Source organism: Vidua chalybeata, chromosome 3 (genome assembly GCF_026979565.1).
Source record: "Vidua chalybeata isolate OUT-0048 chromosome 3, bVidCha1 merged haplotype, whole genome shotgun sequence".
Taxonomy (NCBI): Eukaryota; Metazoa; Chordata; class Aves; order Passeriformes; family Viduidae; genus Vidua; species Vidua chalybeata.
Genome location: NC_071532.1, coordinates 89,943,179 through 89,967,818, shown reverse-complemented (window position 1 = coordinate 89,967,818; position 24,640 = coordinate 89,943,179). Strand labels below are relative to the sequence as shown.

At 41.8% G+C, this 24,640-nt stretch overlaps 1 protein-coding gene and 1 long non-coding RNA gene across 7 annotated transcripts in view; one reads left to right on the top strand and one right to left on the bottom strand.

Moving 5' to 3' along the window:
- The window catches only part of GCLC (glutamate-cysteine ligase catalytic subunit), a 34,839-nt gene extending 26,337 nt beyond the window's left edge, over positions 1-8,502 (bottom strand). For 5 of the 6 annotated variants that reach the window (XM_053938422.1, XM_053938424.1, XM_053938427.1 and 2 more), the window contains exon 1: positions 8,241-8,502. In XM_053938422.1, the coding sequence (XP_053794397.1) occupies positions 8,241-8,390 (150 nt within the window). In that variant the 5' untranslated portion in view covers positions 8,391-8,502. Of the gene's footprint in view, positions 1-7,557; positions 7,923-8,240 lie in introns of those variants that run through there. The other variant, XM_053938426.1, reaches the window with a different exon arrangement.
- Positions 8,503-12,335: 3,833 nt separating this feature from the next.
- On the top strand, positions 12,336-24,160 carry LOC128785668 (uncharacterized). Its single transcript, XR_008429972.1, has 4 exons — positions 12,336-12,939; positions 13,443-15,781; positions 18,642-20,270; positions 22,690-24,160. It is a non-coding gene; the product is annotated as an uncharacterized LOC128785668 (long non-coding RNA).
- The last annotated feature ends 480 nt before the right edge of the window (positions 24,161-24,640 follow it).

Below are 24,640 nucleotides of genomic sequence, written 5' to 3'. Positions count from 1 at the left end.
GCGATTGCCACACATACATGGAACAATTGTTAGCAGTTTCCTCATATGAGTCTTCCTTCAGGCTTGGAGCTTTAAGGGAAATTTAAAATTTTTCCTGAACTTCCAATGAGGTCTCATGGGTATTGTTTACTGTTAACAAAAGCCACTACCAACATTTAAGTATTTTCATGGAGTTTGCCTCATATACTTATGTATGCAGTAGAATATACCCCTTTCATTAGTTATTAAGCTCACTTATGGAAAAAAAAGTAGTTCTTCCATATTTTTTTTCATCAATTAATGCATCATTAAAATACCATTATCATTAAATGACAGCCTAAAGGAGAACAAAGTTTTAATAATCTGACTGTTCATTAAAGAACCTCTGCCATAAGTTTTCATTGTTAGATGGAAAAAGCAGATTATTTTCTGTAGGTACAAATACTTCTGATGGATGTAGAACATAATACCCAAGGTGGGTTTTCTTGATGCAGTTATCTTCTCACTACTGATGTGATAAAGCATGGAACCACAGAAATAAACAGCTGGTCATGTACCTTTAATGAAAGCTTTACTATCTTACAATAAGTCTAATGTGCTCGGGAGCAAAGTTCAGAGGAAAACAAGTCTGGAAGTGCTACAGAGGTTGGTTACCCTGTTTCTAGCCAGCAAGCCCCCAAACTGTGCACTGGCAAGGCATTTCCACACTCATGAGATTACCATGGATGTTCTCTGCCACAGAAATAATTTCAAAAATCTGCAACAGGAGAACCAAGATCAAAATGTAATTCCCAAAATGCTTAATTTCAATCAAGAAGATTGGAAGTGGCAATCCAATTAAAAAAGCACCAGCTTTTTTTTTTTTTTTTTTGCCAGTTCTAAACAAAACCAATTCACAGAAAGCATGTCCCAGAAACAAAACACAACTCATGTTTTACATTACATTGACAATCATGAAGAAATTAAGACCTTCTCTGCCGCATTATACATTACCATAGACAAAACGAAGAGGATGCAGAGGCTGTCATCTCAGTCAACACAGCCAGCCACAGCTAAGCACTCTTGCCTGATCTCTGCCATATGACAACATCAGGGCTGCAGATTTTTTTGTGCATGACACAACGTGACTAGAGAACCTTCTGCACACACCACAAACTAGGAAGCTGGGTTATTGAAAATTAAAATTGAGAAGTTATAACCTTTTGCATGATTCTAAAGAAATAAGATGTGGTACCTTACAGAAAGATGTGTCATCTTTGACTTCAGTACTGTGTAACACCTCAGGCTAATATTATGAAAAAGACTAGGATCATATTAACTTTAGATTTCTGCAGCAAAGACAACTTTATTTATTCACCTGTGAAACAAAATGCTGCAAGTTTCTAATTCACCTTTTGCATCAGAGAGAAAAATAAAAAACCTGAACAACTAAATATGCAACATCAACAATAAAATCTTTCTTGTCCTCATCCTTCTGACTCACCCTTTCTCATACTGTTAACTAAAATAAGGCATCTGCACAGCAAGAAGAGGTCTTGAGGGAAAATAGGAATTACAATAGAAAATGTCCCATGATAAAACCACAGCAATCCACTTGATATCCACAGAAGGAAATACACTGTGAACAGAATATTTTGTTATCAGAAATATACAAACAGTAGGTAATTTAAACTTCTCTTATTAAAATCTGAGATTGGGAAGGAGGAAATCAGTGTTTACTATGGGGGTGGATCAATATTTATGACCAATTGCAGCTTGCTTTGGGGAAAAAACTACTAAAAAAAAAAAAAAAACAGGCAAAAAAAGTAGTTTCATGGCAGTCAGTCAAAGTATCCAGGGAAGGAATAAACATGAAGACTCTTCAAGGGCACCTGTCCTGCTCAAGTCAAGATTTGAAGAGTTACATTTCTGTGCAATAGTATTTTCCTTTTAGAGGTTGCACGCATACACACTCATGGCTGGCAAGCAGCATAAAGTGATGCATTAACATCATACCTTGAGACCCAGCCCCAGAAAACACCACTACTTGAAACAGCAGGTATCCATACAAGAGATATAAAGGAAGCACTAAGTCTATTTGTAAATAAATAATTCCACTGTCCCTTTATTTTGGCCAAATAAAGCTCAGAGAGAAAGGGTAAATAAGCAGACACATGACAAATAATGAAATCATTCACAAGTGCTGCTTCCCCCCAAGCTGCCAGCAGGTGAGCACATCGATTAAGACAGCTCCACTCCATGCATCTGCACGTCACATTTGGCAGAGGCCATCATGAGGAAGTTCTACATTAAAAAATCAAAAATGCATTCTGTTTGAGGAATTTCACTGTGTTTGAGGAATTTCACTGGGGCACAGGGAGACTAAAAGCATTTGTCTTAAAATGACAAGAATGCAAAAAAAAGACTTCAAGCTGCCATTGGCTTTAATATAGGCACAAGATTACCAAGAAAAGCTTTTTAAAATGCAATTTTTGCATACTGGTATACTGTAGCAGTTTGTACAAAGTGAGAATGTGGAATCATCATAGTTCTGATGATGCATCTGTATGATGACTTGGATGAATTTTTTTAAAAGACCATATATTAACTGACATTCTGGAAAATGCAACAACTATTTTTTGTGATTCCATTTTATTTATAATATATAAAACAAAAAGCTAGTTAGAAGGTTTCAGGTAAACATTAAAGAAACCCCACAACTCACTATACAATTATCTAAGTGGTTTGGATAGATGGACAAACATCTTGCAGCATGTCAAGTTTAAAGAAACCATAATAAACTGTCTATTCTTGTTGTCCGTGTAAGTCAATGCCTATCTCAGCTTCAAAGCTATCATGTAGCATCTTGTTCCACAGGGTATCTAGGCTTTGTAAAATAAGTAATTATCTTAAAAGGACATATGCTCTTCTGGTCCATTAGGTTAGCCAAGTTTCTTGTAAAATAAGAAATGAACACTACCTTTCTGTACACCATGACGCTCTCTCAACCTACTCATTCAGCAGTTCTGGTCCTTTCTTATCTCCTTTTGAACATTTTTATGCATGTATATCTGTCTCTCATGAAGCCTCACTGGTTGTCTTCTTAGCAAAGAGATGATGAAAACTTCCTCTGTGTATGTTAGGGATAGTACCTGTACTTATTTTATGCAGCTGGTGAGCTAGATTCACCATTGCTAAAAAACGCCCTAGATTTTGTTCCTGGTTTTAAATAGGTGACAGGCAAACTGGAGCCTCAAACCGTGTGCATCTGAACCCAAATTCATTTCCTTAATACGCAAAAATAATTTTACCAGTCTTAAGTTCTGCAGACTGTAGTGTAACATCTCCAATCATACCATTTACAGGTTGCTACTGCCCTGGAAACACCCAAAAACACAACAGGCTAGAAACTGTAACAAGACACTAATGCAATAGCTGGTTCCCTGGAAAGAATCACTCAAGAGGAAATACAGCTCTTTTCACAGCCCAGCCTTTCATTACGAAAAAGGAGAAAGCTTTCAAGAGAGTCATGCATCCTCTACTCAGAAGCAACGCCTTTGGGACATACTGGTAAGAAACCTCTGGCCTCTAGTAGCTCCTGAGAAGGGCTGCTTTGCTTCTTGCATGAGGAAGTGCTGATTAGCACATGTTCATTTTAGTTCTCATTTAACTTATTTACAAGGTATAATTCAAAAACTAAAAGATAAGGAGGTGAATGAATTGACTGCACATGAGGAAGATCAAAAGAAGCTTAAAAAGGACTGAGAAAGAGGTAAAAGGAAGGAAAGAAAACAAAGAACCAAAACCAAACTAGAATTAACTCAGTAAGACTTCAACTTGCAAGCAGTGCAGTGGCACATTTTTCATGCTGCCTCATACACAGCATTATCTTTTTAAAGGCCTCAAAATTTCACTTCAAGTTTCCATTAAGAAAACAACTTTTAAAAAGCTGAAGATGCTTATTGTGTGCTAGGTCCCTACACTGATGGGAACAAGACTCATACACAACAAAAGGGTCATTATGTCCAATTTCACTAAACAAGGCTGAGTAAGTCAGATTCCTACTCCATTCACATGTACTTTAAGATCTCCTTCTGGCACACCTTTCAAAATTTTCTTATGCTGAAACAACTCCTCCTCAGTCTTTACAGACTGTGGAAACAAGTATTACAGAGTGTGGAAGACAAGTATTATATGCATATCACATGCATAACATGCATGTAACGTGTATTCATATGCGTATCACATGCATATGAACACACATGTATATGTAGTTTGGTGTGCAATGCTGTGACTCTACACTTGTGTGCACACTTAGCACAAAACAGCAGCGGTGAGCCCTGCCAGGGGCCAGCCATTCCACTTGCCTGATCCGAGAGTCCGCATTAAGCTCCAAAGGGAAATTCAAGCAACATCCGTCAGTCAGAGGAATGCAATCAGCAGACAAGAGGTGCTGAACAGCACAGGAGACTAATAATACACTGGCACAGAAGGGAGCTTTTTGGGATAAAAGCTGGGAAGCAGCATAATAGGCTAGTATCTGCCAAACTGCACAAACTAATTGTTTCATGTAGTATCTGCTAACTCTACTGGAGTTCTGAAACAGTACTGAAAAGGTTTTTGATTCTGCTGCACATAAATAATAAAAATAAACAATGATCACAACTGTGCAACCTCGAGGTCAAGTACAGATTATTGGATGGAAGATGAGAACACAAGGAGATTGTACTTGTTAGCATGACAGGGCGTCACCAGCACATATAATTGTTGCCCAAACTTTGTGAGCATTAAGGCAATGATAGTAAGGCAGGGTTTTTGATGAGGGATAATGAGACAGTTCACTGTTTTGTATTTTCCACAGTCAGGAGAAGTCAAGCATAAACAGGGAGGTCAACTGTCAGTTTTAAATGAGGCAGAAGGATGATTAAGAGGCAGAAGACCTTTACCTGCAAATGCAAATTTAAGAAGACCTTTAGAAAGCTTTTTTTTTTTGAGCAAGTCTTACTCTGTTACACTCATATTTGGTAGGCTTTTGTTTTTTACCATTGCAAAGGCTTCATGGTTGTGGAAAATTGACTAAAAAGGAACTTACAACAGCTCTTAGTTCTATTAACACTGTAAGCAATAAAAGAACTACTTTTCAAAAGGTAGCTGAACCAATGTTTTGACCTTTACAGCTCTTTACTCAGGAGAGGATGGGAGCACTAGGGAATGCTACCCAGCTTACAAGCTGTGAGTCTGTCTCACTCCCTTCAAAACAGATGCCACCATCATGCTCTGTTAGCACTTAGCATTAACACTTCTGTCTAACACCCAAGAAACAGTACATGATAATTCCCCACAGTTTCATTCCCTTGGAACCCCAGCAAATGGTGTCCCTAGGAGGTTACAAGGGATCCCCCCCCGCCAGCTCTGTAATGAGTCTTACAACACACACTGAGAAGTGGAAGTCCTAATGAAAACAAAACCAAAGGATGGTATCTACACTCATAAGCAAACACAGTATTTCCTTTTCACAATGGCATCACCTAGATGGGGAACAACCTTTCAGGTATTCACACATACACCCTGAAAGACAAACTCAGTATGTGCTACAGAAGTTGAGTTTTTTCTCATGAACATTCCTTAAAAAATTTTACAAGATACATTTTTCAGTAAACACGGTCACAGAAACACAAAAGTAATTTTGTTTATTCTGATTTTATCTCTAGCACTACATGAGAGCTGTCATCTTCATTCTTGATTTCTATCTTCAAGAAGTTTATAAAACAATTAAACACCCTCAGGCTATAACTTTATAGATGAAGGTCAAAGTGCAACAAGACTTTTTATTAAAACTGTCCAATTAGTCAGTTGATTAATCTAAGCTGCATATAAATGTGGCGCCACTTTCTAACAACTAGGTATTTGAGAGCAAAAATGGAAAACAAATGCACTGCCCTCCGCATTAGTCTATCAACAGCACAGCTCAAGTAAGCTACAGACGAAGGTATAGTTTTGTATTTGCACAAGAGCAGACTGGCTACAAATAGCTGGTCCATTAACAGACTCCTAAATGCTATGTTACATAAAAATATGTAACTGCATAACACAGCAGAATAAAGTTGCCACACCTGAGTGTACCAGCATTTGCTAAAATGAAGAGGTAGACAATGAACCAGGTTACCCGACCTTCTCTGAATGTTCACAGACATTTCTAATACAGCTCTCAGCTCCTTATCAAAATCACGTCTGCAATGATTCTGCTCTTAAAACCCTGCCTCTTGCCATGCTGGGGCATGGTAGAAGAGAACTGTGAATCTCCTTTGACATTACACTCCACTATTTATTGAGCATAAACACTGTGTTCAGTAGGGTCCCCAGGCCAAAGGAAGAATGAGGCTCTAAGTCCAGTCTCACCGTACATCTACGATTACCAAGTGACCAGCTGCAGGTGCTGCAGGGGCCGGCTGTACTCGACCCTTTCCTCCACACACTCCTGGTACTTTCCTCACACTAAGGAAAGCTTGTTGGGTCTACCTGTGAAAGAGCTGAAGCTCTGCTGAGAAAACCAACCACCCTAAAAAACTGAATGGAAGAAGAGTTTTCTGCTGGGTTAACTTTTTGAACTCAGCTGGCCAGTAACAACACAAGGCAGGCAGCAGAAATATGAGCCTAGAACACAGGGAGGGAAGCTTAACCAGCTTGCTAGTGGATCAGCCTTAGCTATCTTGTGAAATCTCACTCTGAGAAAGCAAGGACAACTAAAATCTAACACCCATTGAAAAATGAGTACCATCTCTTAAAGATTAATGAGAAAACCCTTGAGCTAAGTCTCACAGCAACAGGAAGAGTGTCTATATTCCTGGACTCAAGAGTGTGAGGCTCTTTCGTCAGCTTCAGTCTTCAGGAGTGTGAGGGTCTTTCATCACCTTCAGTCTTCAACTTCAGTCATATAAGACACACAGGAACACAAATGTCAGACAGGAACAGATAAAAGCATATTTAAACTTTCTGAGACCACACCACTCTAGCTGCAAAACCCTGTGGTGTAGACTACGCATACTTTCATTAAACAGATTTTAGTAGCCAAGCCCCTACTCACTCATGGAAGCAACTTCTGTGTGCTGATGCCCGCTGTTACGTGAATTATAAAAGGGGTTCATTTAAAGAAGAACTGACTTTAAGAGACAAGTTCTCTCAGAGTGCACACGGTGAACAGCATTCTCCTCTGGCAAAGAGCATCTGTGAACAGCTGCTATTACTTGAATGAAGTTTTCTCACAAATGCCTTTGCTGCTCTGAAAGCAAACTGTGGGGCACGAGACAGAGGTGCAATGGCCAAGACCCCACGTTGCTTCTCTCCTACTCTGTTCTTCCAGCTTCCCTGCATCCGCATCTAGAACACCTTCAAGTGACCAATGCTGGACTTCATCAACACTACAGCTTCTAGTGCAGCACATGTGAAGCTGCTCCCTGTCTCCTGAGGAACTGATGGATAGAGGGAGGCAGCCTTTGCTCCTTGCAGAGTGCCGTCAGGCTGTGGCACAATGAGCGCAGGTTTACAAGGCAACACACCCAAGACCTGTGACTAAAGTTACGGTCCTCGGGCACAAAGCACCTGTAACAAAGTTCAAGTCATCATCCAAGCGATCATCCTGATGCTTGTTCAGAAGGCAGGCTGACAGGAACCAAACGCCCAGGAAACTCCGGGGTAAAGCAGGGCTCGGCAGGTCCCTTGCACGCAGGGGTACAGGCGGAACGCGGTGAGAGGGCTGCCACTGCAGAGCCGCCCGCCCACCCCCGGTCCTGCTTCCGTCACTTTCCTAGCAAAAACTGAGTCTGACTCCGAGCAGGCACTGCCTTGGACTCGAGGCACAGACACGCTTTACCCAGATTCATCGAGAAAGCATAAACAAACTCCGGAGAAGGAGCGAGTGTTGCTGAGCATCACCGCCCCGGGAATACAGCTCCCGAGGGGCAGCCCGGGCAACCGACTGGTGCCAGACGGAAACACCGAAAGTTGTTCTAGCGTTTCAGAACGGCGGGTAACAGCGGGGCAGCCGCGCTGCGCAACGAAATGCGGCGAGCGCGTGTGTGTGTGCGCGAGGTAAACAAAGCCCGCCGGGTGCCCGCAACGTCCCCTCCGGCCGAGCGACCGCGGCCGAGCGGCCGGGCCCGCTCCGGGCAGCACGGCCGGCACGGCCCGACCCGCGCCGCACCGGAACGGCACCGGCACCTGCGCCCGCGACACGGGGCGGCGGAGGCCGCGGCGGAGGCCGCGCTCGCAGGGCTCTCACCCACCTCGTCGCCCCACTTGAGCACGTCCTTGTGGCGGTCGCGCAGGGCGCGGTAGATGTGGAGGAACTGGAGGATGCCGTGCCGCCGCACGTGCTCCGCGTACCGCCGCGTCTCCTCCCAGCTCAGCGGCGAGCCCTGCGACAGCAGCCCCATGCCGGCCGGGAGGGAGGGAAGGAGGGAGGCCGAGGAACCGAGCGGAGCCGGTGCGCCCGTGCGCTCGGTGCCGCGGGTGCGCTCGGCGCCGCGGCGGCGGGACCGAGCCCGGCGCCGCACGTGACGGCGACCGCGCGTCAGGGCCGTGACTCAGCACTTTCCGCCGGCAGGCGCCGCCCCCGCCGCGCCGAGCGCGGGCTGAGCGCGGCCTGGCGGCCCCGGGGCGCTCTCGGCGCGGAGCCGCCGGGGAACGAGCGAGGGAGGGTCCCCGGGCAGGCGGCGACCGTGAGCGCCGCTGCTCCGAACGCCCGACCGTCGGCCCGGACATAGGGGAGGAGGCGCCGCTCGCCTGCACCAGGCGACATGGCGGCGGGAGGGTGTCCCCGGGCAGGACGGGGCACATCTGGCCGGGCTGGTGTTCCAGGGGGAAAGGGACCCTTGTGGGCCTGACAGCGCCAAAATAAAGGTCCTGGTTGAAAGGTTCAGTGCGCGAACGCTTCTGTATATTTTACAGATCAGAGCACAGGGGAAAAACGTGATGCTCGGAGTAGGTGGAGTGAAGTCCAGAGAGGTCGCACCTCATCCCCCATGGATTCTCCTCTGCATCCCTGCGGCTGCGGAACCCGCATGTGGTGTCAAGCAGTAAGCCCAGCTCGTGAAGACGTTGAAAATGAGTTTGTTACCTGGGGGTTGTTCTGGAGGGAATTGCAATAGCGTTGTGTCAGGAAAGAGGATGCGGGGGCGTGTCAAAGCGTGTATTTTATAGTCGATGAAATATAGAAGGAAGGCCTATTAGTGCTAAGTGTTTACTAAATGGAGAGACAAAAGGCTGAACGTTAACATGAAGGGAAAGTTTCTCACTGCTGAGAAGCAGAAATTTATTACTCCTGGACCCTCATTGTTACATTCACAAAGCTCATCATCGACTGCAGGGCTGGTATGTGATAAACCAATGCTTTGAGAATTAGTAAGGTATTTAAACTGTGATATAGCCCACTAATGGGTGAACTGTATTATTAGATATTTCATTGACTGAATGACTGTACTTACAAGAACTGTTTAATTGTCTTATCCCAGGATATGAGGTGCCTAAAGAATAAAATAAGCTCCCAAGATAATAGAATAACAAAACTGAAATGCATTAATGGAAGATACCAAATATTAAAGTAAAACAACTCAAAAGTATTTTAATGGTATAAGTTCCTACACAAAAGGCAGCATTGACAGAACAAGGCGTAACCGTTAAAATCAAAATTACAAACAATTTATAATGAGCTGTTTTTAGAAGCTCATGATTTAAAAAAAAAACAAACTAAATGGTTTTGGCAGAAATTGTACAGGCTGGCCTGAATGAAAGCAGTGCTGTTGTTGGTACTATGGTAGATCTGGAGATGGCTGGTTGACTTAGTTCGGTGGACAAGAATACACTCTTTGCTTCTAGCTAAAAAATCCCACTGCCTTTTTTTATTTTTGAAACATCAAGAGGCCAGAATTCTCACCCTTGGCAATGGTAGTCTGATGAGGCATATCGCTCATGTGAAAGCCAAGTTGTACTTTATTTCAGATCTAAGGTGACAAAGCCTTGCATGTTTGAGGGCAATTGGATCAAAATATCAAGATACCATATTTGTGCCATCATGCTGCCATCCAGCCTCAGCTTTTCCAGTTTTGAGTTAGAGCTGAAGCACCTCAGGAGTCCTGGCAGTGACAAGGAGCACCTGATAGTCAACAGCTGTGTCAGCCCCTTTCTAGCTCTTGGGGAAGTGAGCCTGTGTCTGGAGCAAGCCTTGTTGTACCAAATCAAAGTTAATGTTGTCATCTTACGAATCTGAGCTGTCATGTCTGTTGTTTAGGGTCCATGCTCTCAGTTCACTTGGCTGACAGCAAGAGCCCTGTGTTACTGAGAAACTTTTCTGGAAGAATTGGGTATTTGGTATAGTCCCAGCTGCTTTGAGTGTGTGGGTGTATAATGCACTGTAAACATTTCCAGCAACATACACAGAATTTTGAAATTAAGATCAGTTTTATTATATTGCAGGCTGCTATTATGCAGTCTGTAATCTTCAGCTGACCACTAATGCTATTCTTTGACCTGCAATTCAGGAGCACATTTTCAGTGTCCTGTCATTCTCAGTATTTAAACTCAGCTCATTTTTGTATTCTTTTAGTGCTGATATCTGCTCTGTTTCCAGTCCTGTGTGCTTAGTCTCGTCAACTATTGAGCTAATACATTGTTTGTAACAGAAAATCAAGGTATTTTCTTTTGCACCAGAAAAACTGATGAAGATGTAAACTCTTTTCTCACACTGCAATCTCTAGCATAACAACGTGACAAGTCAGCTCTGTTTATGAAGTGTTCAGCACCTTCAGCTGAAGCTTTTTCCCCTCCATTTCTAATGTATGTGTTCTGGCAGTGTGGGGTGATCCACAGTGGAGGACTAAGCCATTTTAAAGTTGACAGCATCACATGCAGAAATGTTCATTTGCACATCACCTAACATATGACTTCAAGACAAACCACCATTGTATAATATCTGCCCACATGCTTAATGTTGTATAATTATTTCCAGTACACTGAGTAGCATGTATAATTACTTCCAATGCACTTAATATGAAAAAAAGCTTCTCTGAACATACAGGCAGTACTTTGGATGATGTTACTGGTTTACTCTGTACTCACATCCCCTGCCCCAAGGCTTAACTAGTTTTTCTGAACGGTCCAAAGGAAGTAGTTGAGGGAAAAGGCTGATGTACCAGTAATTTAGTAGGTTGATGGGAGGAGAATATGTGACTTGCAGCTTGCACGGTAAGGAGCTGTTTGACATGTTCCTGTCTTTCTCCACAGAGGATAACTCACTTTTTGTTTTGTATAGCTGCAAAGCTATTCAAATCAGCTGCCACTAAATCTAAATAGAGTAGCTTGGCTCTTTGAGAATATACCCGCTGGGAGAGATGAAAGATATGTAGACTCATAGGTGAGGCCACTCCTACAGAATCCTTTCTTTTACTGGCTGTCATTAAAAGTAATAAGTAGCAAGGAGACGTCTTGTGATGAGGCTGTTATTAGAAGGAAGAAAAAAGATTTGTTTTACTTCATGAATCATCTGCAAAAAAATTGAAAGCAGCTTTGTTCAAGGTGATTTTTGAGCAGGCATTGCTGTATATTGTGTTATTCTCTGAGTAAAATGAAAAGACTTCAAATGAAACAATCATCTTCCAAAGTTTTGAAATGGTATGTTTAGTAGGAAAAAAAATCCTTTTTCTTTTTTTTTTATCAAAATTTTATGCTTCTAGGTCTATAATTTATGATATGCACTTGTGTCCAGTATAATTGACTCAGGTGAGCAGCAGATGCAATAACTGCTTCCTTTTTAGTGAGGAGAGTCAGGAGGCCTCCAGGCATTTCCTGAGGCACTGGAGAGACCTGTGCTCAGTCAGTTATTTCTTGATGCAGAAAGTCTTGCTGACTAGCAACTTGGATTAAATGATCTATCTAGGGAGAGAAGGAAGTCAGGACATTGAAAGGATTCAAGTGAAGGATCTTCTGATGTATCTTCCAGTTAAAGTCTTCCTGCTCTGCATTGAAGAATATGACTAATGGGGACTTCTTCTGGTCTAATTAATAATACTTATTCCTCTCCAAGCCAACTTCTCAATAAGTGTATGAGAGACATTGGTGTGGCTTCTCAGTATTGCTTTAAAATTTCCTTTTTTTGCTGTTGCCTGATGTAGAAATGACTGTAGTAGCATTAAGTTATGTCATGAGTCTAAGTGGTGCATTTCTAAGATTTTTTTGTGAATTTTTATTGATAACCATTGGTTTTGAAGGTTGGAGTTTTTTACTTCAGTAACAATGAATTGTGCATTTCAGTCTATAAAGTTTTGTGTATTTATGTAAAAAATGAATATAATCACATTCTTTCACCACTTTGGTCATTATTAGCATGTTCCTTTTGCAAGGAACTTGAATTTCTCATTTCTGAGTAGCCCACATATTCTTTTGCTGTGTCTGTGGATGGACATGATTATAGTGCCTTGACTGACTTGGGTACATCTAATCATGCCATGAATGCTGCTGGCAGTAATAGCAGTTGTAGTGTGTGAATTATTTTGTGTGCACATTGCTGAACTGCTCCCTCTCAGAGTGGTCTGGCATGGTGACTGTATACTGTTGACCTTTTTCTCCTGCCACCACCAGTTCCCTTGGAAGTGCACTCTCCTACCAATTTAGCTGTCACCGTGCCCAAATCTGTCCTAAAGAGGCTCTTTGATTACATCCACAAGGTACAAAGTATTCCCAAGAAAGCAAGAACTTCCAAATTACTTTCCAGTTTATTTTCTTTCCAGCATCTACTAAGATGGAGACCCTTTATTATAGGATAATCTTTATATTCTTTTCCATAGGCTGACCTGTGGGTTTTTTTTCTTAGTAGATACCTGTGCAATATAAAATAAAAGAATGCCATGTGCTCGATAGCAAAGCTGAAGGCTACCTTCTCATCCTCTCTGCATGTCGAGTTGTTGTCTTTAATGCATCACTTCATTCATTGTGAGTATCAGAAGCAGTGAAATTCTTCTTTAGACATAAGAAAAACAGTGGCTGAGTGCAAAGTCCTTCCAAAGACTCTGTTGATGATTAAGCTTTGCAAAACCCTCAATTCAGAGCATGCATCTTAACAAAGCAACTGAGTTCCTTGGTTACTTGAATTTCCACCACAGGTAGAAGTGTAGGTGTGTGCACATTTTTTGAAGGACAACATAGCTAGAAGTCCTAATTCCATCATCAACATCTCCTGAAAAGAATCCACAAACCCACAAATATTAGTTAAATGTGGGTTGGAGCATTCAGAAGTTAGGTGAAAAGCAGAATAAATAAATAATATTTTTCTCTTTAGCAACTGTCTCATCTTTCCTGCCACACTCAAGCTGTAGCATATTTTTTACATCAAGTTTAGCAGCTGAGAATAAAGTACTGATCCTTAGTGAAAAAAAATAGTATAATTCCTAAGTAAGATGCATTAGTAGCAGCTTTTATATCTATTTTATTATCAGTTTTCAGTTTTTTTGCAGGCTGGGAAATAAAAGCAGAGCCAGTGAGCTGCACTGCCAGGTAAGAGTTGGAACCCAAACCATGCTTCCCATTACCAAATTCCCCAAGGCTTCATTGTTCTAGTATTTGAGGTTTATAGAAAATAACTGCCTGGTTTCTCTCTATGCCTGTAAATGATTATAGGCCTCACATTTCTAACCTCTTCTAATTCTGCCAGTAACAGCAATACAGCCTCCATGTGGTAACCTAGTTGTTCACATCCATAAACTTCTTTAATCTTTGTCCAAATTCCCATTTCTGCCAAAGAATGCATCAGGTAACAAGATAAGACACAGGGAAATGTAACCCTTGCCCCAAATAACCTGTCATGAACTGTAATGTTTTATCACAAGAACTGTACTTTGCACAGTTGTGTAAAAGAGCAACAATCTGCCTGCCAAACCTGCAGCTCTCCCACGCTCCGTGGCACTGACACCAGGATTCCCAGGTTTTGCCTGTCGGATTACTGCTGCCAGCTGGTTCTTTCCAAAGCCATGGCTGCTGGGTAGCAGCACCAAGGCAGCATTGTTGAGTTTGTGCCCTGCACACATCCATGCTTGGTACAATGAGGAAGAGGAGGCTGCAAGGTTCCCTCAGTGTAGGCTGTTGGGGGCATACAGCAGCAGAACAAGAAGGAAGAACAGCAGATACAGCTGAAATATTCCATGTTTAAAATAATTCAGTCTAATGCTGGTTATAGCCTCCCTTTTAGTGTACGTACGTGTGCAGGTTTTGGTCATATGGATCACTCCCTGAGAAACCTTTGTTCTTCTCAAATTTCTCATGACTCCAGTGTGCTTTAATCTTTTTCATAAGAGCTGTGTAATTCTGTGGCACTCCACCAAGGAAAAGGCTTTAACTATGTCATGAAAGAGTTGTTTAAAATCCCAAGTACAAACCTGTGTATTACTACATGTAACAGAAGACTTAAACAGAATTTATTAATAAGCCTAAACTTGTTCGAGGCATCTTGAGTGAAAAACGCTGTTAGCTAGCTCAGTAAATACTAGTGAGGCTGAACTGCCAATTTGCAAATAGACTGGCTATATCAAGAAAGATGACACTGGCCTTCCATTTAATAGTTCAGGTATTTGAATAATTTTACATTCCATTTTAATCTTTCTTTGGTAGCTTGTATTTCTGGATAGAGCTTCAGGTACTGAGAAATGGGTGGAATATAAGCTGAATAGGTCTGCTTTTTCCCAGTGAGAAACTGAGTTATGTGAGAGAACAGCTCCCAGCTGCTGTCTCACTGCTGCTTCCATATGCTGCATAAACACCACTGTTGGAAGTAACTATAGATCATGGGCTGCAGGGTCTTTGGTGGTGTTACCACACTTGTTTCTCAGCCTTTGTTGCAGAAAGAAAGATGCGGTCCTAAATGACCTAGGAGGTTCTTGGTGGTAAGGGATAGATTCTCAAAGATGCTACAACTAAACAGGCATGTGCAGCTGCCAAAGGATGGCTAAGTGCTTTGGAAACATTTTAGGCCTCTAAACATATTGAAAAGGTAGATTTCTCTTGGAGTTCTTTTTGTTCACCTTATCACATTATTGATCAATTCTTTGAGCCAGGCTTTATAATTACTGTCAGGCTGCAGATGGCTATTAGGAGAAGCCTGCAGGACACAAAACAAAGAATTAAAGTGTCTGCAGCAAAGCTGGACATGTAAAGTTACATATTTGGGCGTGAGATTTTCTAACAACTCATTTCCACTTAAAGAGGTTCTGTGCCCTTCTCCCTGTCTGCCTTCTGCCTTGGCCTACCTCCCCTTACATGCACTGGCTTGTGTTTTCTGACCCTGCACCAAGCCAATTCTAATTACTGGAATTGAGAAGAATATTAAACTGGAAAAAAGGTGAATCGTTTGTGATAGCTATGGAGTTGATTCAAAGCATGAATGTACTGATGAGCACAGAATTAATGCAAAGGATGTGACTGGATGTGGGTCTAGGGAAAGGAAGAGGAGAAAAACTAAACAAGAGCTTTACAGCAATGGAAATGTTGTTAATGTTCTTTGTTAAAAAGTGCCACTACTCCTGAATAACAAATGGTCAGATTCTGTTCATGCACAGTCCAGCATCATCCTACATATGCATGTTACCTTGGTCATTATGGTTTTGTCTTTCACAGTGTGGGTCTCAGTGGGTAAAGCTGTGACTGCAGTATGGCAGATCACTGAGACACCAGCAACAAGGCTTTGCTCTGAGGGAGGGTGGTCAACAGTAGTGACATATTTTGTAAGCTTGCCCCTCAGCTCTCTCCAGGTGATAATGTCTCTTGCCAGCTCCATGGGACGAAGGTAGGCTTTCTTTCTTCTTTTTTTTTCCTCATTTTTAGCTGTTTTTTTCCCCCATCATAAATTCTGGAAACAGATCAGCTTTCCATCTTCCTCTCAAAAGTCTGTAGAAAGGCAAGATGGCAAATAAGTAAATGGCAATGAAACTTACTGCCCATGAAAGATTTGGCATAATTCAGTTGGAGGAAAAGAAGGAAAGTTAATAGTTAGCAGCAACTAGTAATCACTCCAGCATTTCAAAGTTTTTTCCAGATTAACTGAAGACATCTTCTGTTTTTGTTGAAGTGAAAGACAATATTTCCATTGGCTGCAGTTGGGGCAGTTTTAATCCTTTGAGTTTTGAACCATCCTGTTTTCTATTTCAATCTAAAATAATGAAGTACAATATTCTTTCAAAACTGGGTCAGTTATCTGATGTGTGGATTCATCATTCATTTTGACACTTATCTGATTATATCCTCATTCTTCTTCTGAGGTTAGTTTAAAAGAAAAGGCACCTCCCAAGCTATCCTCTCTTGAAATGTCACCTGAGGCTTTCTTGTTCACTTTTAAGCTCTGTGGGAAGTACAGCTTCAGCCCTATTATAAACAAAACACAGCAAGAACCTGTCTTCCTCATGCAACATGTCTTGGGGTGAGCATAGCAATGACTCACTGTTGCCTCTGGCACCCTGCTTTGGCTGGGCAGGTGCAGTGGCAGGAACACAGGAATATCAGCTGCATGGGCAATTCATGCCAAAACACGGGCAGCTGTGTGTGCTGGGGAGCAAGGCAGTTGCCTGGACATAAACTGCAGAGGGTGGCCAGGACATCCACACAGGGCTGAAGACACAACACAGGACTTACTGGACCTCCGTGCTCTCTGCCTTGTGGCTGGAGGCTGGCTGCGATATGCCAGGCACTCAAGAGGGCATCTACATGTGAAAACCTGCATCTTTCTTGAAAGAAACACACCCTAGAGCTGGTGTGTTAAGAAGTCATGGGTGAAGGAGCTAACCCACACAGAGAAGGTAGTTGTTGGTTTTCCTTAATGTATTCTCCTCTGAAACCCTTAAATAGATTATGGTTTCCACTTCTTTTTTAACAAATGGGCTATTTGTGCTGTTTTTTCCTTTGGCATAGCATATTGGACCTCTTGGCAGCCTGAAGGTCAAGGTTCCCATGTTGCAGTAGGCACTGCCTTATAGGCAGCTCTCAGCCCAGTGCTTCTGGTTGCACAGATGCATCCCTCATATTTTGTCTCCTGGAAAACTGGAGGAATGGTCTACCTTCAAGGGGACAGATTAACCAAAACTGAAGGAATAATATGTCCTTTAGGTGGACAGATTTCCTTTGAAGAAAGGAATTCTTTTCTTCTTCGTCTGTGCATGTAGACATTGGATACAGTGGTCTATCCTGGCATATAGATCAGAGGGAATTTCAAGCTTTCAACTTCATATTTCCCTATGATACCTTCAGGTATTCTTTGTAGTCTGTACTGCGCAAACACATCCTACAGTCAGTCAGTCAGCCTGAGGACATTGGTGTAACTGTGCCCAGTGAGAGTAAAAAATGTGTATTTTCTGGAGTTGAGCTGAAATATGCTGCTCTCTGAAATGTCAGCTTTTAGGGTTGAGTGGAGAACTTTCAGTGAGGGTAAGAGTACTGCCACAGTAAATGCAGCTGGACTTGGCTATCTCACACAGCTTGGGGACACAAGAAAACTAGGTTTTCACAGCTTGCTTAGTCTGCATTTTTTAGTTAACCATCTTGGATTACTGAGTCATAGAACTCAGCTGCAGTTGACTTGAACTTTCAGAATAATTACATAAAATATTACACTTTTAATTTCCTATTCAGAGCTGTACTGAGAGTTCGTTCAGTAAACGAAAGACGGTGTAGAAGATCTGTGCTAATAAAAATCTTGCCTAGAATCTCATTAAGAAATTACATCTGTTCCTGTGTACTAAATGAAGTAGGGATCTCTTGAAAGAAGCACGATGCAGTTGTATAATTTAAAAAGTGTATCATCATATGTACACAACAGGATGCCACATTAAAGGCAAGCTTAATTCTGGCATTTCATGATATTAAAGGTATTGACTTTGCAATAACAATTTTCTTCCAGTGCAGGGCCATTTTTGCTTGGATGGTGTGTGTGAATAACCTCATAGTTTCACAAAATTGGGAAGGTGAAAATGCAGGCCTCCTATGAATACACCACTCATGTCATTTATGTCATTTAACTCAGCGAGTTAGGATGCTTTTGATCCATAACACATCCTCTGCCCTTTGAACTGCACTCAGAGACGGGCTGCCCTTCCCAGGGAGTCTGTGCCAAAAGGATGCTAAGACATCTGTGTTCTCATTGCCTTTGACACATTATATGCTGATAAATGAAACTTGCTTATTCCCAACTCCAGAAGAACCTGAGATTAACTGAGCACAGAACTGTCTGGTATTTGCTTTTCATTATTTCTTTGTGATAAGTGTGTGTCTTATGCTGATCCATTGGCTCCGTGTGCTGATCCTTGCCTTAGAGCGCCAGGCAGAGCAGCTGCAGCATTACTGTGTAGGGGTGGCACATCTGTCAGTCCCAGCTTAGTTCATAAACCTCCACAGACTGGAGGAGCAGAGCCCCATCAGCACTTCCAACACATATTTGTTGTGTCCTTGGAATTTGAGGAGTTTCTCATATTGTACAACCCTCACCTTTCCAAGTGGGAAATTCTTCATCAAATCCATAGTTACCAAAGAGCTTCCCAAGGGGACAGTTGTAGTACTGTCAGCCTAGGAAACTGCATGTTTCCCACCTGGTCATGTTCTCAACAGTGACTGAACCCCTCCATAAAGAAGGTGTATTTTTTGTCTTTCCTTGTTCTCAGTAATGACAACTATTTTTGTCAACACTTTCTAATGATGGGCACTCTTAGTGATACCAACAGCTGTATGGAAGTCTTGCAAAGTCAAATGAAGAACTTCAGGTGAGAACCACTGGACACTTTTTCCTGTAAACACTGATGCCAGATTTGTATATGGTAGCAATCAGAAAACACTAAATTATTCATTTATGTCCTGATTTCATAATTCCTTAAGAAACAGAACATGATTTTGCCCACTGTAAAATAAAGACAATAGCTGCTATTCCGTTGCATATTGTACTTGTGAAGGAAGCAAGTTTCTGCATCTCAGGTTTCTGCATTTGTTAAGCTGTCCCACTTGCACACCAACTTCTTCAAGACCTACAGAGCCACTCAGTAGCAGAATCCAAAACAGAATTAAACCTGAGAGAGGAATCAGAATATAGAAACTGTCCTATTTGATGGGGAAATACTTGATTGACTGCACTAAGGACGTAGTTTATTTTAAATATTCTAATCCTTTTGAAATACTAAGAGATCTAAAAGTAGATACTGCAACTTTGAAATGGAACATTGCTATTTTTGGGGATGGTACCAAAAGTAGATGTAATTGCCAAAAATACACAGAAATATTTAGCTGTTTTTCAGCAAGCACTGACCAAATAAAGGAGCTCCCCTGGATCAAGCTGGATGTTAATTAGTGACCCATCACTAGGGTCTTTGCTTCTGAAAGTTTGACACCACTATTTTATAATAAACCTATAAGATGCTGCATTTTAGAAAATACTGACCGCATTCCCTGCTCCCTCTGTCAACCTGAACAATTTCATCTGAACTAAACAGATGTTTAGTTTAGCTGTTCTCATGCTTCCCTAAAATCTCTGCTCTCTGCTTAGATCTTAGGCTGCTTGGAGTTTAAAACAATGAAAATTTGTGGATGTGTTTTTTGTATTGTTCTTTGGCCATACTATGGTTATCTATAATCAATACAGGGTGTTTTCCATGGTAAATGACATCAATATGTGGCAGCAGTGCTGTGAAAATCAGGTTTCCAATTCCTTGGTAGTCAGGAATTTCTAACCCAATATGATGCTATTTGAAATCATCTAAAAGGATCAAATATTCTGTAAGAAAATAAATGAACAAATCCTTTTTATCAATTCATATTGGTTTTCTGTTGCTGTATCACCAAATGAAACCAGAAAGATAAGGAATTCTTTTTTTTTCAGAGAAAATGAATTCATTTCTTATCTTTGGCAAAATTTGGCTGGGCTATATCCTTGAGTGATGTCATGTTATTTATCTGAGCTAATAAAAAGACCAGTGACTCAGCTTCTGTAACTTATAATTCAATCTCAGGTGAAAAGTTTGAACAGCATGCCAATATTTCATCCTAATGTTAATGTATTATCTTCAGGAGAGACCAAGGAGAGCCTTCTGGAATGCAAAAATGAATACATTTACAGGATAACTAAATATTTTTAAGTCCTCTGCTTGTTTTCCAGGTGGCACCTGTTATTCCTAAGTGACTTTAATTCATTTGGATTGACAGATCAAATTTGCCATCAACTCTGCCACTTTCCAACCAAAACTGGTAGGAAACATACTAAAACAGAAAAAGGGATAATTATGGCAAGAAGTATTTTTTGTCTGGTGAGTTGGTTTATTTTAATCTTCTGCACTATCAATTATTTCCAAATCCTTCAAGTGGAAAATGCAGATGTAAACAGAATTATGGTACTCCACAGAGCACAGCTTGCACAGTTTCAGGAGAAAAAGTAGTTTCAGAAATTAAATTCAGGTGACTTTTTTTTAAATTGCACTTCAAAGTTGTGGGGAGAAGGGGGGTGCACAGAGATTGGAGGCAGCCTCAAAGTATTTGTGGGGAGGTCACTGTGCAGCAGCAATGTTTTCCATGAGTTCAGCAGCACAGGGCCAGGCTGGTTCAGGAGCCCTCTTGGAGCAAGAGCACCTCGTCTGGGTCTCTCTTGCCTGTGTCACTGAGCAGCATCATGTGTCATGGTCTGATACAGCTCAAACATAGTAATTCTTTTTGCAGAGGGAAGACCAAGAGTTTGTCAAGTTGTTTAGTCACTACTAAATTGAAAAATAATTAACACAAAAAGCTCTATACTGTTCCCTGAGGGTTGCCACAAGGTTCCCATGCAATGCTGGCAGCTGACTGCTTTGTTTAGCTTTTCACAAACCTGGTGACTTGTCTGAAGCAAACGCTTTCAGAGCCTCCTCTCCTGGCACTTTCAGTTTGCATTCCAATTCTAAAAGCAGCTGCTCTTTGAGCTCTGTATGACTTGGGTGGCCCAGTTGCAGAAGCAGATATGCCCTCCACATTCATGGAGAGAAGGCTGAAAAGGATTGCTCTGCTAGGGCTAAGAAGTTGGTTTGGGGATAGGAATTGTATTTTTAAGCTAACATTTGCCAGAATTGGTACTAAAAGATATAGTGCTGCCTCCCTCCTGCTCATTCCTACCCTCTCCCTTGAGATTGCGCAAGCCTGGTCTGAACAACAAAGGAATTAATCCAATTGAAGTATCAGCCAATGGGAACAAAACCACAGCTGTAATCTGACTCAGGGTTGTGGTGTGGTTTTCCATCCAGCCACGTGGACATGTGTGCCCACATGGAGGCAGAGCTAGAGGGAAGGGAGAGAACTGTCTCTCGGGGGACCAGGGAGGAGGACGCAGGGTGGTCTCTGGGAGCTTGTGCTTCCTCACAGGGTGAGGTTACATGGGATGGCTGAGCCTGGGGGTGGCTGTTAACCTGGGGACAGTGACAACAACATTCAGCAGAGCTCTGTGAGCACTTGTGAAATTTTTCTGATTCTTACTTCCCTGTGCTGGGATGGTGCACACATGAGCACCAAGCCCCATGCCACAGCATACCACAAACAGGATGGAAGTGCTGGAGCAGCATGAGCAGGAGCCCTCAGACAGCATTTCCCAGGCAGCCACAAAAATTGCAGAGATGGGCATGTGACAACCTAGCATGAGTATGCAAAATGGTGTGTAGGACATGCTGGGAGGTGCCCCAAGCCCAGCTGTCCTAGAATTTCACTCACAAGGTAAGTAATGAGCATTTATTGTTCAACTATGTGTTCAGGATGGCTTTTCACAACGAAGTTGCATAAAATTGACTTATTTGTGTGTTGAGAAACCAAGTCAGAGTTGTGGAACACCTCTGCATCTACACACTAGCCCGTGGTAGGGATTTTGCAGGCTAGCTCCAGGGCTGGAGAAAGAGGCATGTGGAAACTTGGGCTGTCCTAAAAAGAGGGCATTGCAAGAAAAAGTTTCAAGGTCCTTTACTAGTAAATAGTTGTTTTTTCTGTTTTGCAATACAGGACAACTAAATATTCTGATCTTGTTAGAACCAATACCTCTCTTTCATCTTCTTTCTTTCATCATCTTATTTCTTTATCATTGACTAGAAAAATATACATTAATTCCTGGAAAAGCTTACAAAAACCAAAAAGGTAAGTGAACTAATTTCACCTTTGTGGAAGAGGGCAACTTGTTGGTACTTGCTGTCAACGTGCATTGATTTTATCTGGTGGGAAGATGGTGGCGACACCAGCATTGAGGTGCCTTGCTCTAACAACTCACACATGTACAGGGGCAGTTGAGCAGATGGAGAGAGCTCAAAAAAGTGGTAGAAAATGTAGCATCTTCTTCTGTGAAAATATGCACAAATACTTTTTTTTTCCTCACTCTTCCCATTGGGAAGATTTCTTGATTTTTCAGCCTAGCATTCAGATGAAGGAAGACAGCGATCACAGTGTCCGTCCATCTGTCCCACTCTAAAAGCTTTGAAACCAACCACCACTTTTTAACATCATGAAGTGACACAGAGCTCAAAAGAATTACAGTAGGATTCATTTCACCTAAGTTTAGACTTCTGTAGTACCAATGTCTTCATCTGAGATAATCCCTTTGGTTGCCCTTAGAGTTAGTGGAGACCAGCTGGCATGTTTAACCATGATTCAAATGACCTGATTTAGATAGCTATTTTGGGATGGGATGAATCAGGGACTAAGAGTGCCTTTCTGTCTTTTCAGCTTCATTAGGATGACCATCTGCAATGAAGAATAGTGGGATTTTCTACACGACTTCTGAAGACCATCTCTACATAAGAAAGGAAATTTAATAAGGCAAAGCTGAAGTGTGTGCTCACCAGCAGTGGTTGGGCCACTCACCATGGGTATCAGGCTGCGAGACAGAACATGCCCCTTGTCAGGGAGCCCTTCAACTAGATGGTATTTAGAGGTCATGAGAAGAAACATGCTGAAGAAGTACAGCTGAGGTGAGGAGAAAGTCTTAAAGAGCTTTAGGAGAGGTTATTGTTGGGGCAGATAAGAAAATAAAGCATGAGTTCAAAATAAACCAGGCTTCACCAGGTTTACTGTTTGCAGAATTAAATGATTATTCCCAGGAACTGACCACAACTCTGTGTGCTGTGACTGCTCAGATAAAACAACTTCTAAAATAACCCTTTCAGTATTTAGAGGTCAAGCCCTACCTCTGATCAGCTTATGATGCAATTTAGTAATTTTCCATTTCCAAATTGATAATTTTCAAACACATGCTTTTGATGCTTTTTCCAAGAAGCACTCTCTCTTCTCTGAAAAAGTAATTGTAAACACCTCATAGCCACCTAATTATTTTCTCTGAAAGTCCTCAGGCCCACTAAACTCTTAAGGATAGTTGAGTGGTTGCTATACTGAAACTGCTGCCTCTGATTGATTGTTTCTGTTTCCTGTTACTTTCTACCTCATGGCTCCCAGTCCAAGTGCTTCTGTTGAGACTTTTTCTTTGCTGAGCACAATGAAAGTCTTAGTCAACACACCTGCCTGTGTCTATAAAAATTTATGGTAATGCAAGTAAATGAATGTGGATATATTACTGTACTAGTTCTATCCTGAATGTGTGAATGTTAGTGGTGTTCCTTGTAAACTGAAGGGTCTTGAAGTTGTTACGACAGTGTCTCTAAAACACACTGAGACCTGCAAAGTTGCCTGGTTAATCTGGGCACTCAGTTGTTTGTGGAAAGAGGTTGAGAAGCAGGATCGAGCTGTACCTGCAAAAGGGGCAGCCACGGACAACAACAAAAGGAGGAGACAAAACTGAAGAATGTGCTACATCATTTGCTGATCCCCGTGATAATGTTGAATGAAAAGAGTCACTTCAATAACCTTGGTAGCAATTTGTGCTTTGTCACAGTGACTCTCAGCCTTTTGTAAAGCAGGGTGTTGAATTCAAGACTGGCCTCAGTGAAAATGTAGTTGCTCCCACAAGCATATTCTTGTCTTACGATCACTTGTTAATGCATATTTATTTAGTGATTTACTTTCTGGGAACAATTCAATTCACGTTCACTTTTTCATTATCAGCAAAAACTCATTACCCTGTTTTTCAGAAGGCACAAATGAGACAGCAAGTGAGGTAGTTAGTAGCTTAAAGCCATGCAGTGGGTCAGTGAGTCATCAGCAGAGCAGTTTGAATGTCAGGCAGGTTTTGTTTTGTGTTTCATTCCAGCAAAAACAAAAGAATGCAGGCTGGGAGAAAATGTTCAAACCAAATGAACTGGAACAATCACTCCCAAGCTGATCTTGACCAGAATTTGGTCCAGAGTCCAATGCTGCATGATGATCAGTGAATGCCAGATCCTCATCTCAACCTCAAAAGCTTTGTTCTCCATAAAACTTTGGCAAGATTGTTGTCTCTTGTCCATGATATCTCTGTTTGGGTATCCTCATCTTCCTCATGGCACAGTGAAAGGAAGCATGGCCCATATGACATCCTTGTTGCCATCTTCTTGCAGAGGGAGCAGAGGCCTTCTGGTCATGATATAAATGAACAACTCATCCCTCAGCATTTTCCAGTCTGACTGCTTCTGTACATGTCCTTGGTTATTAATACTGGCCATTCCTTTGAACTAATTTTACTGTTTTTTTCTGATGTTCTTGAACACATTAATTCTCATGTCACCCATAACTCTCCATAAGTACA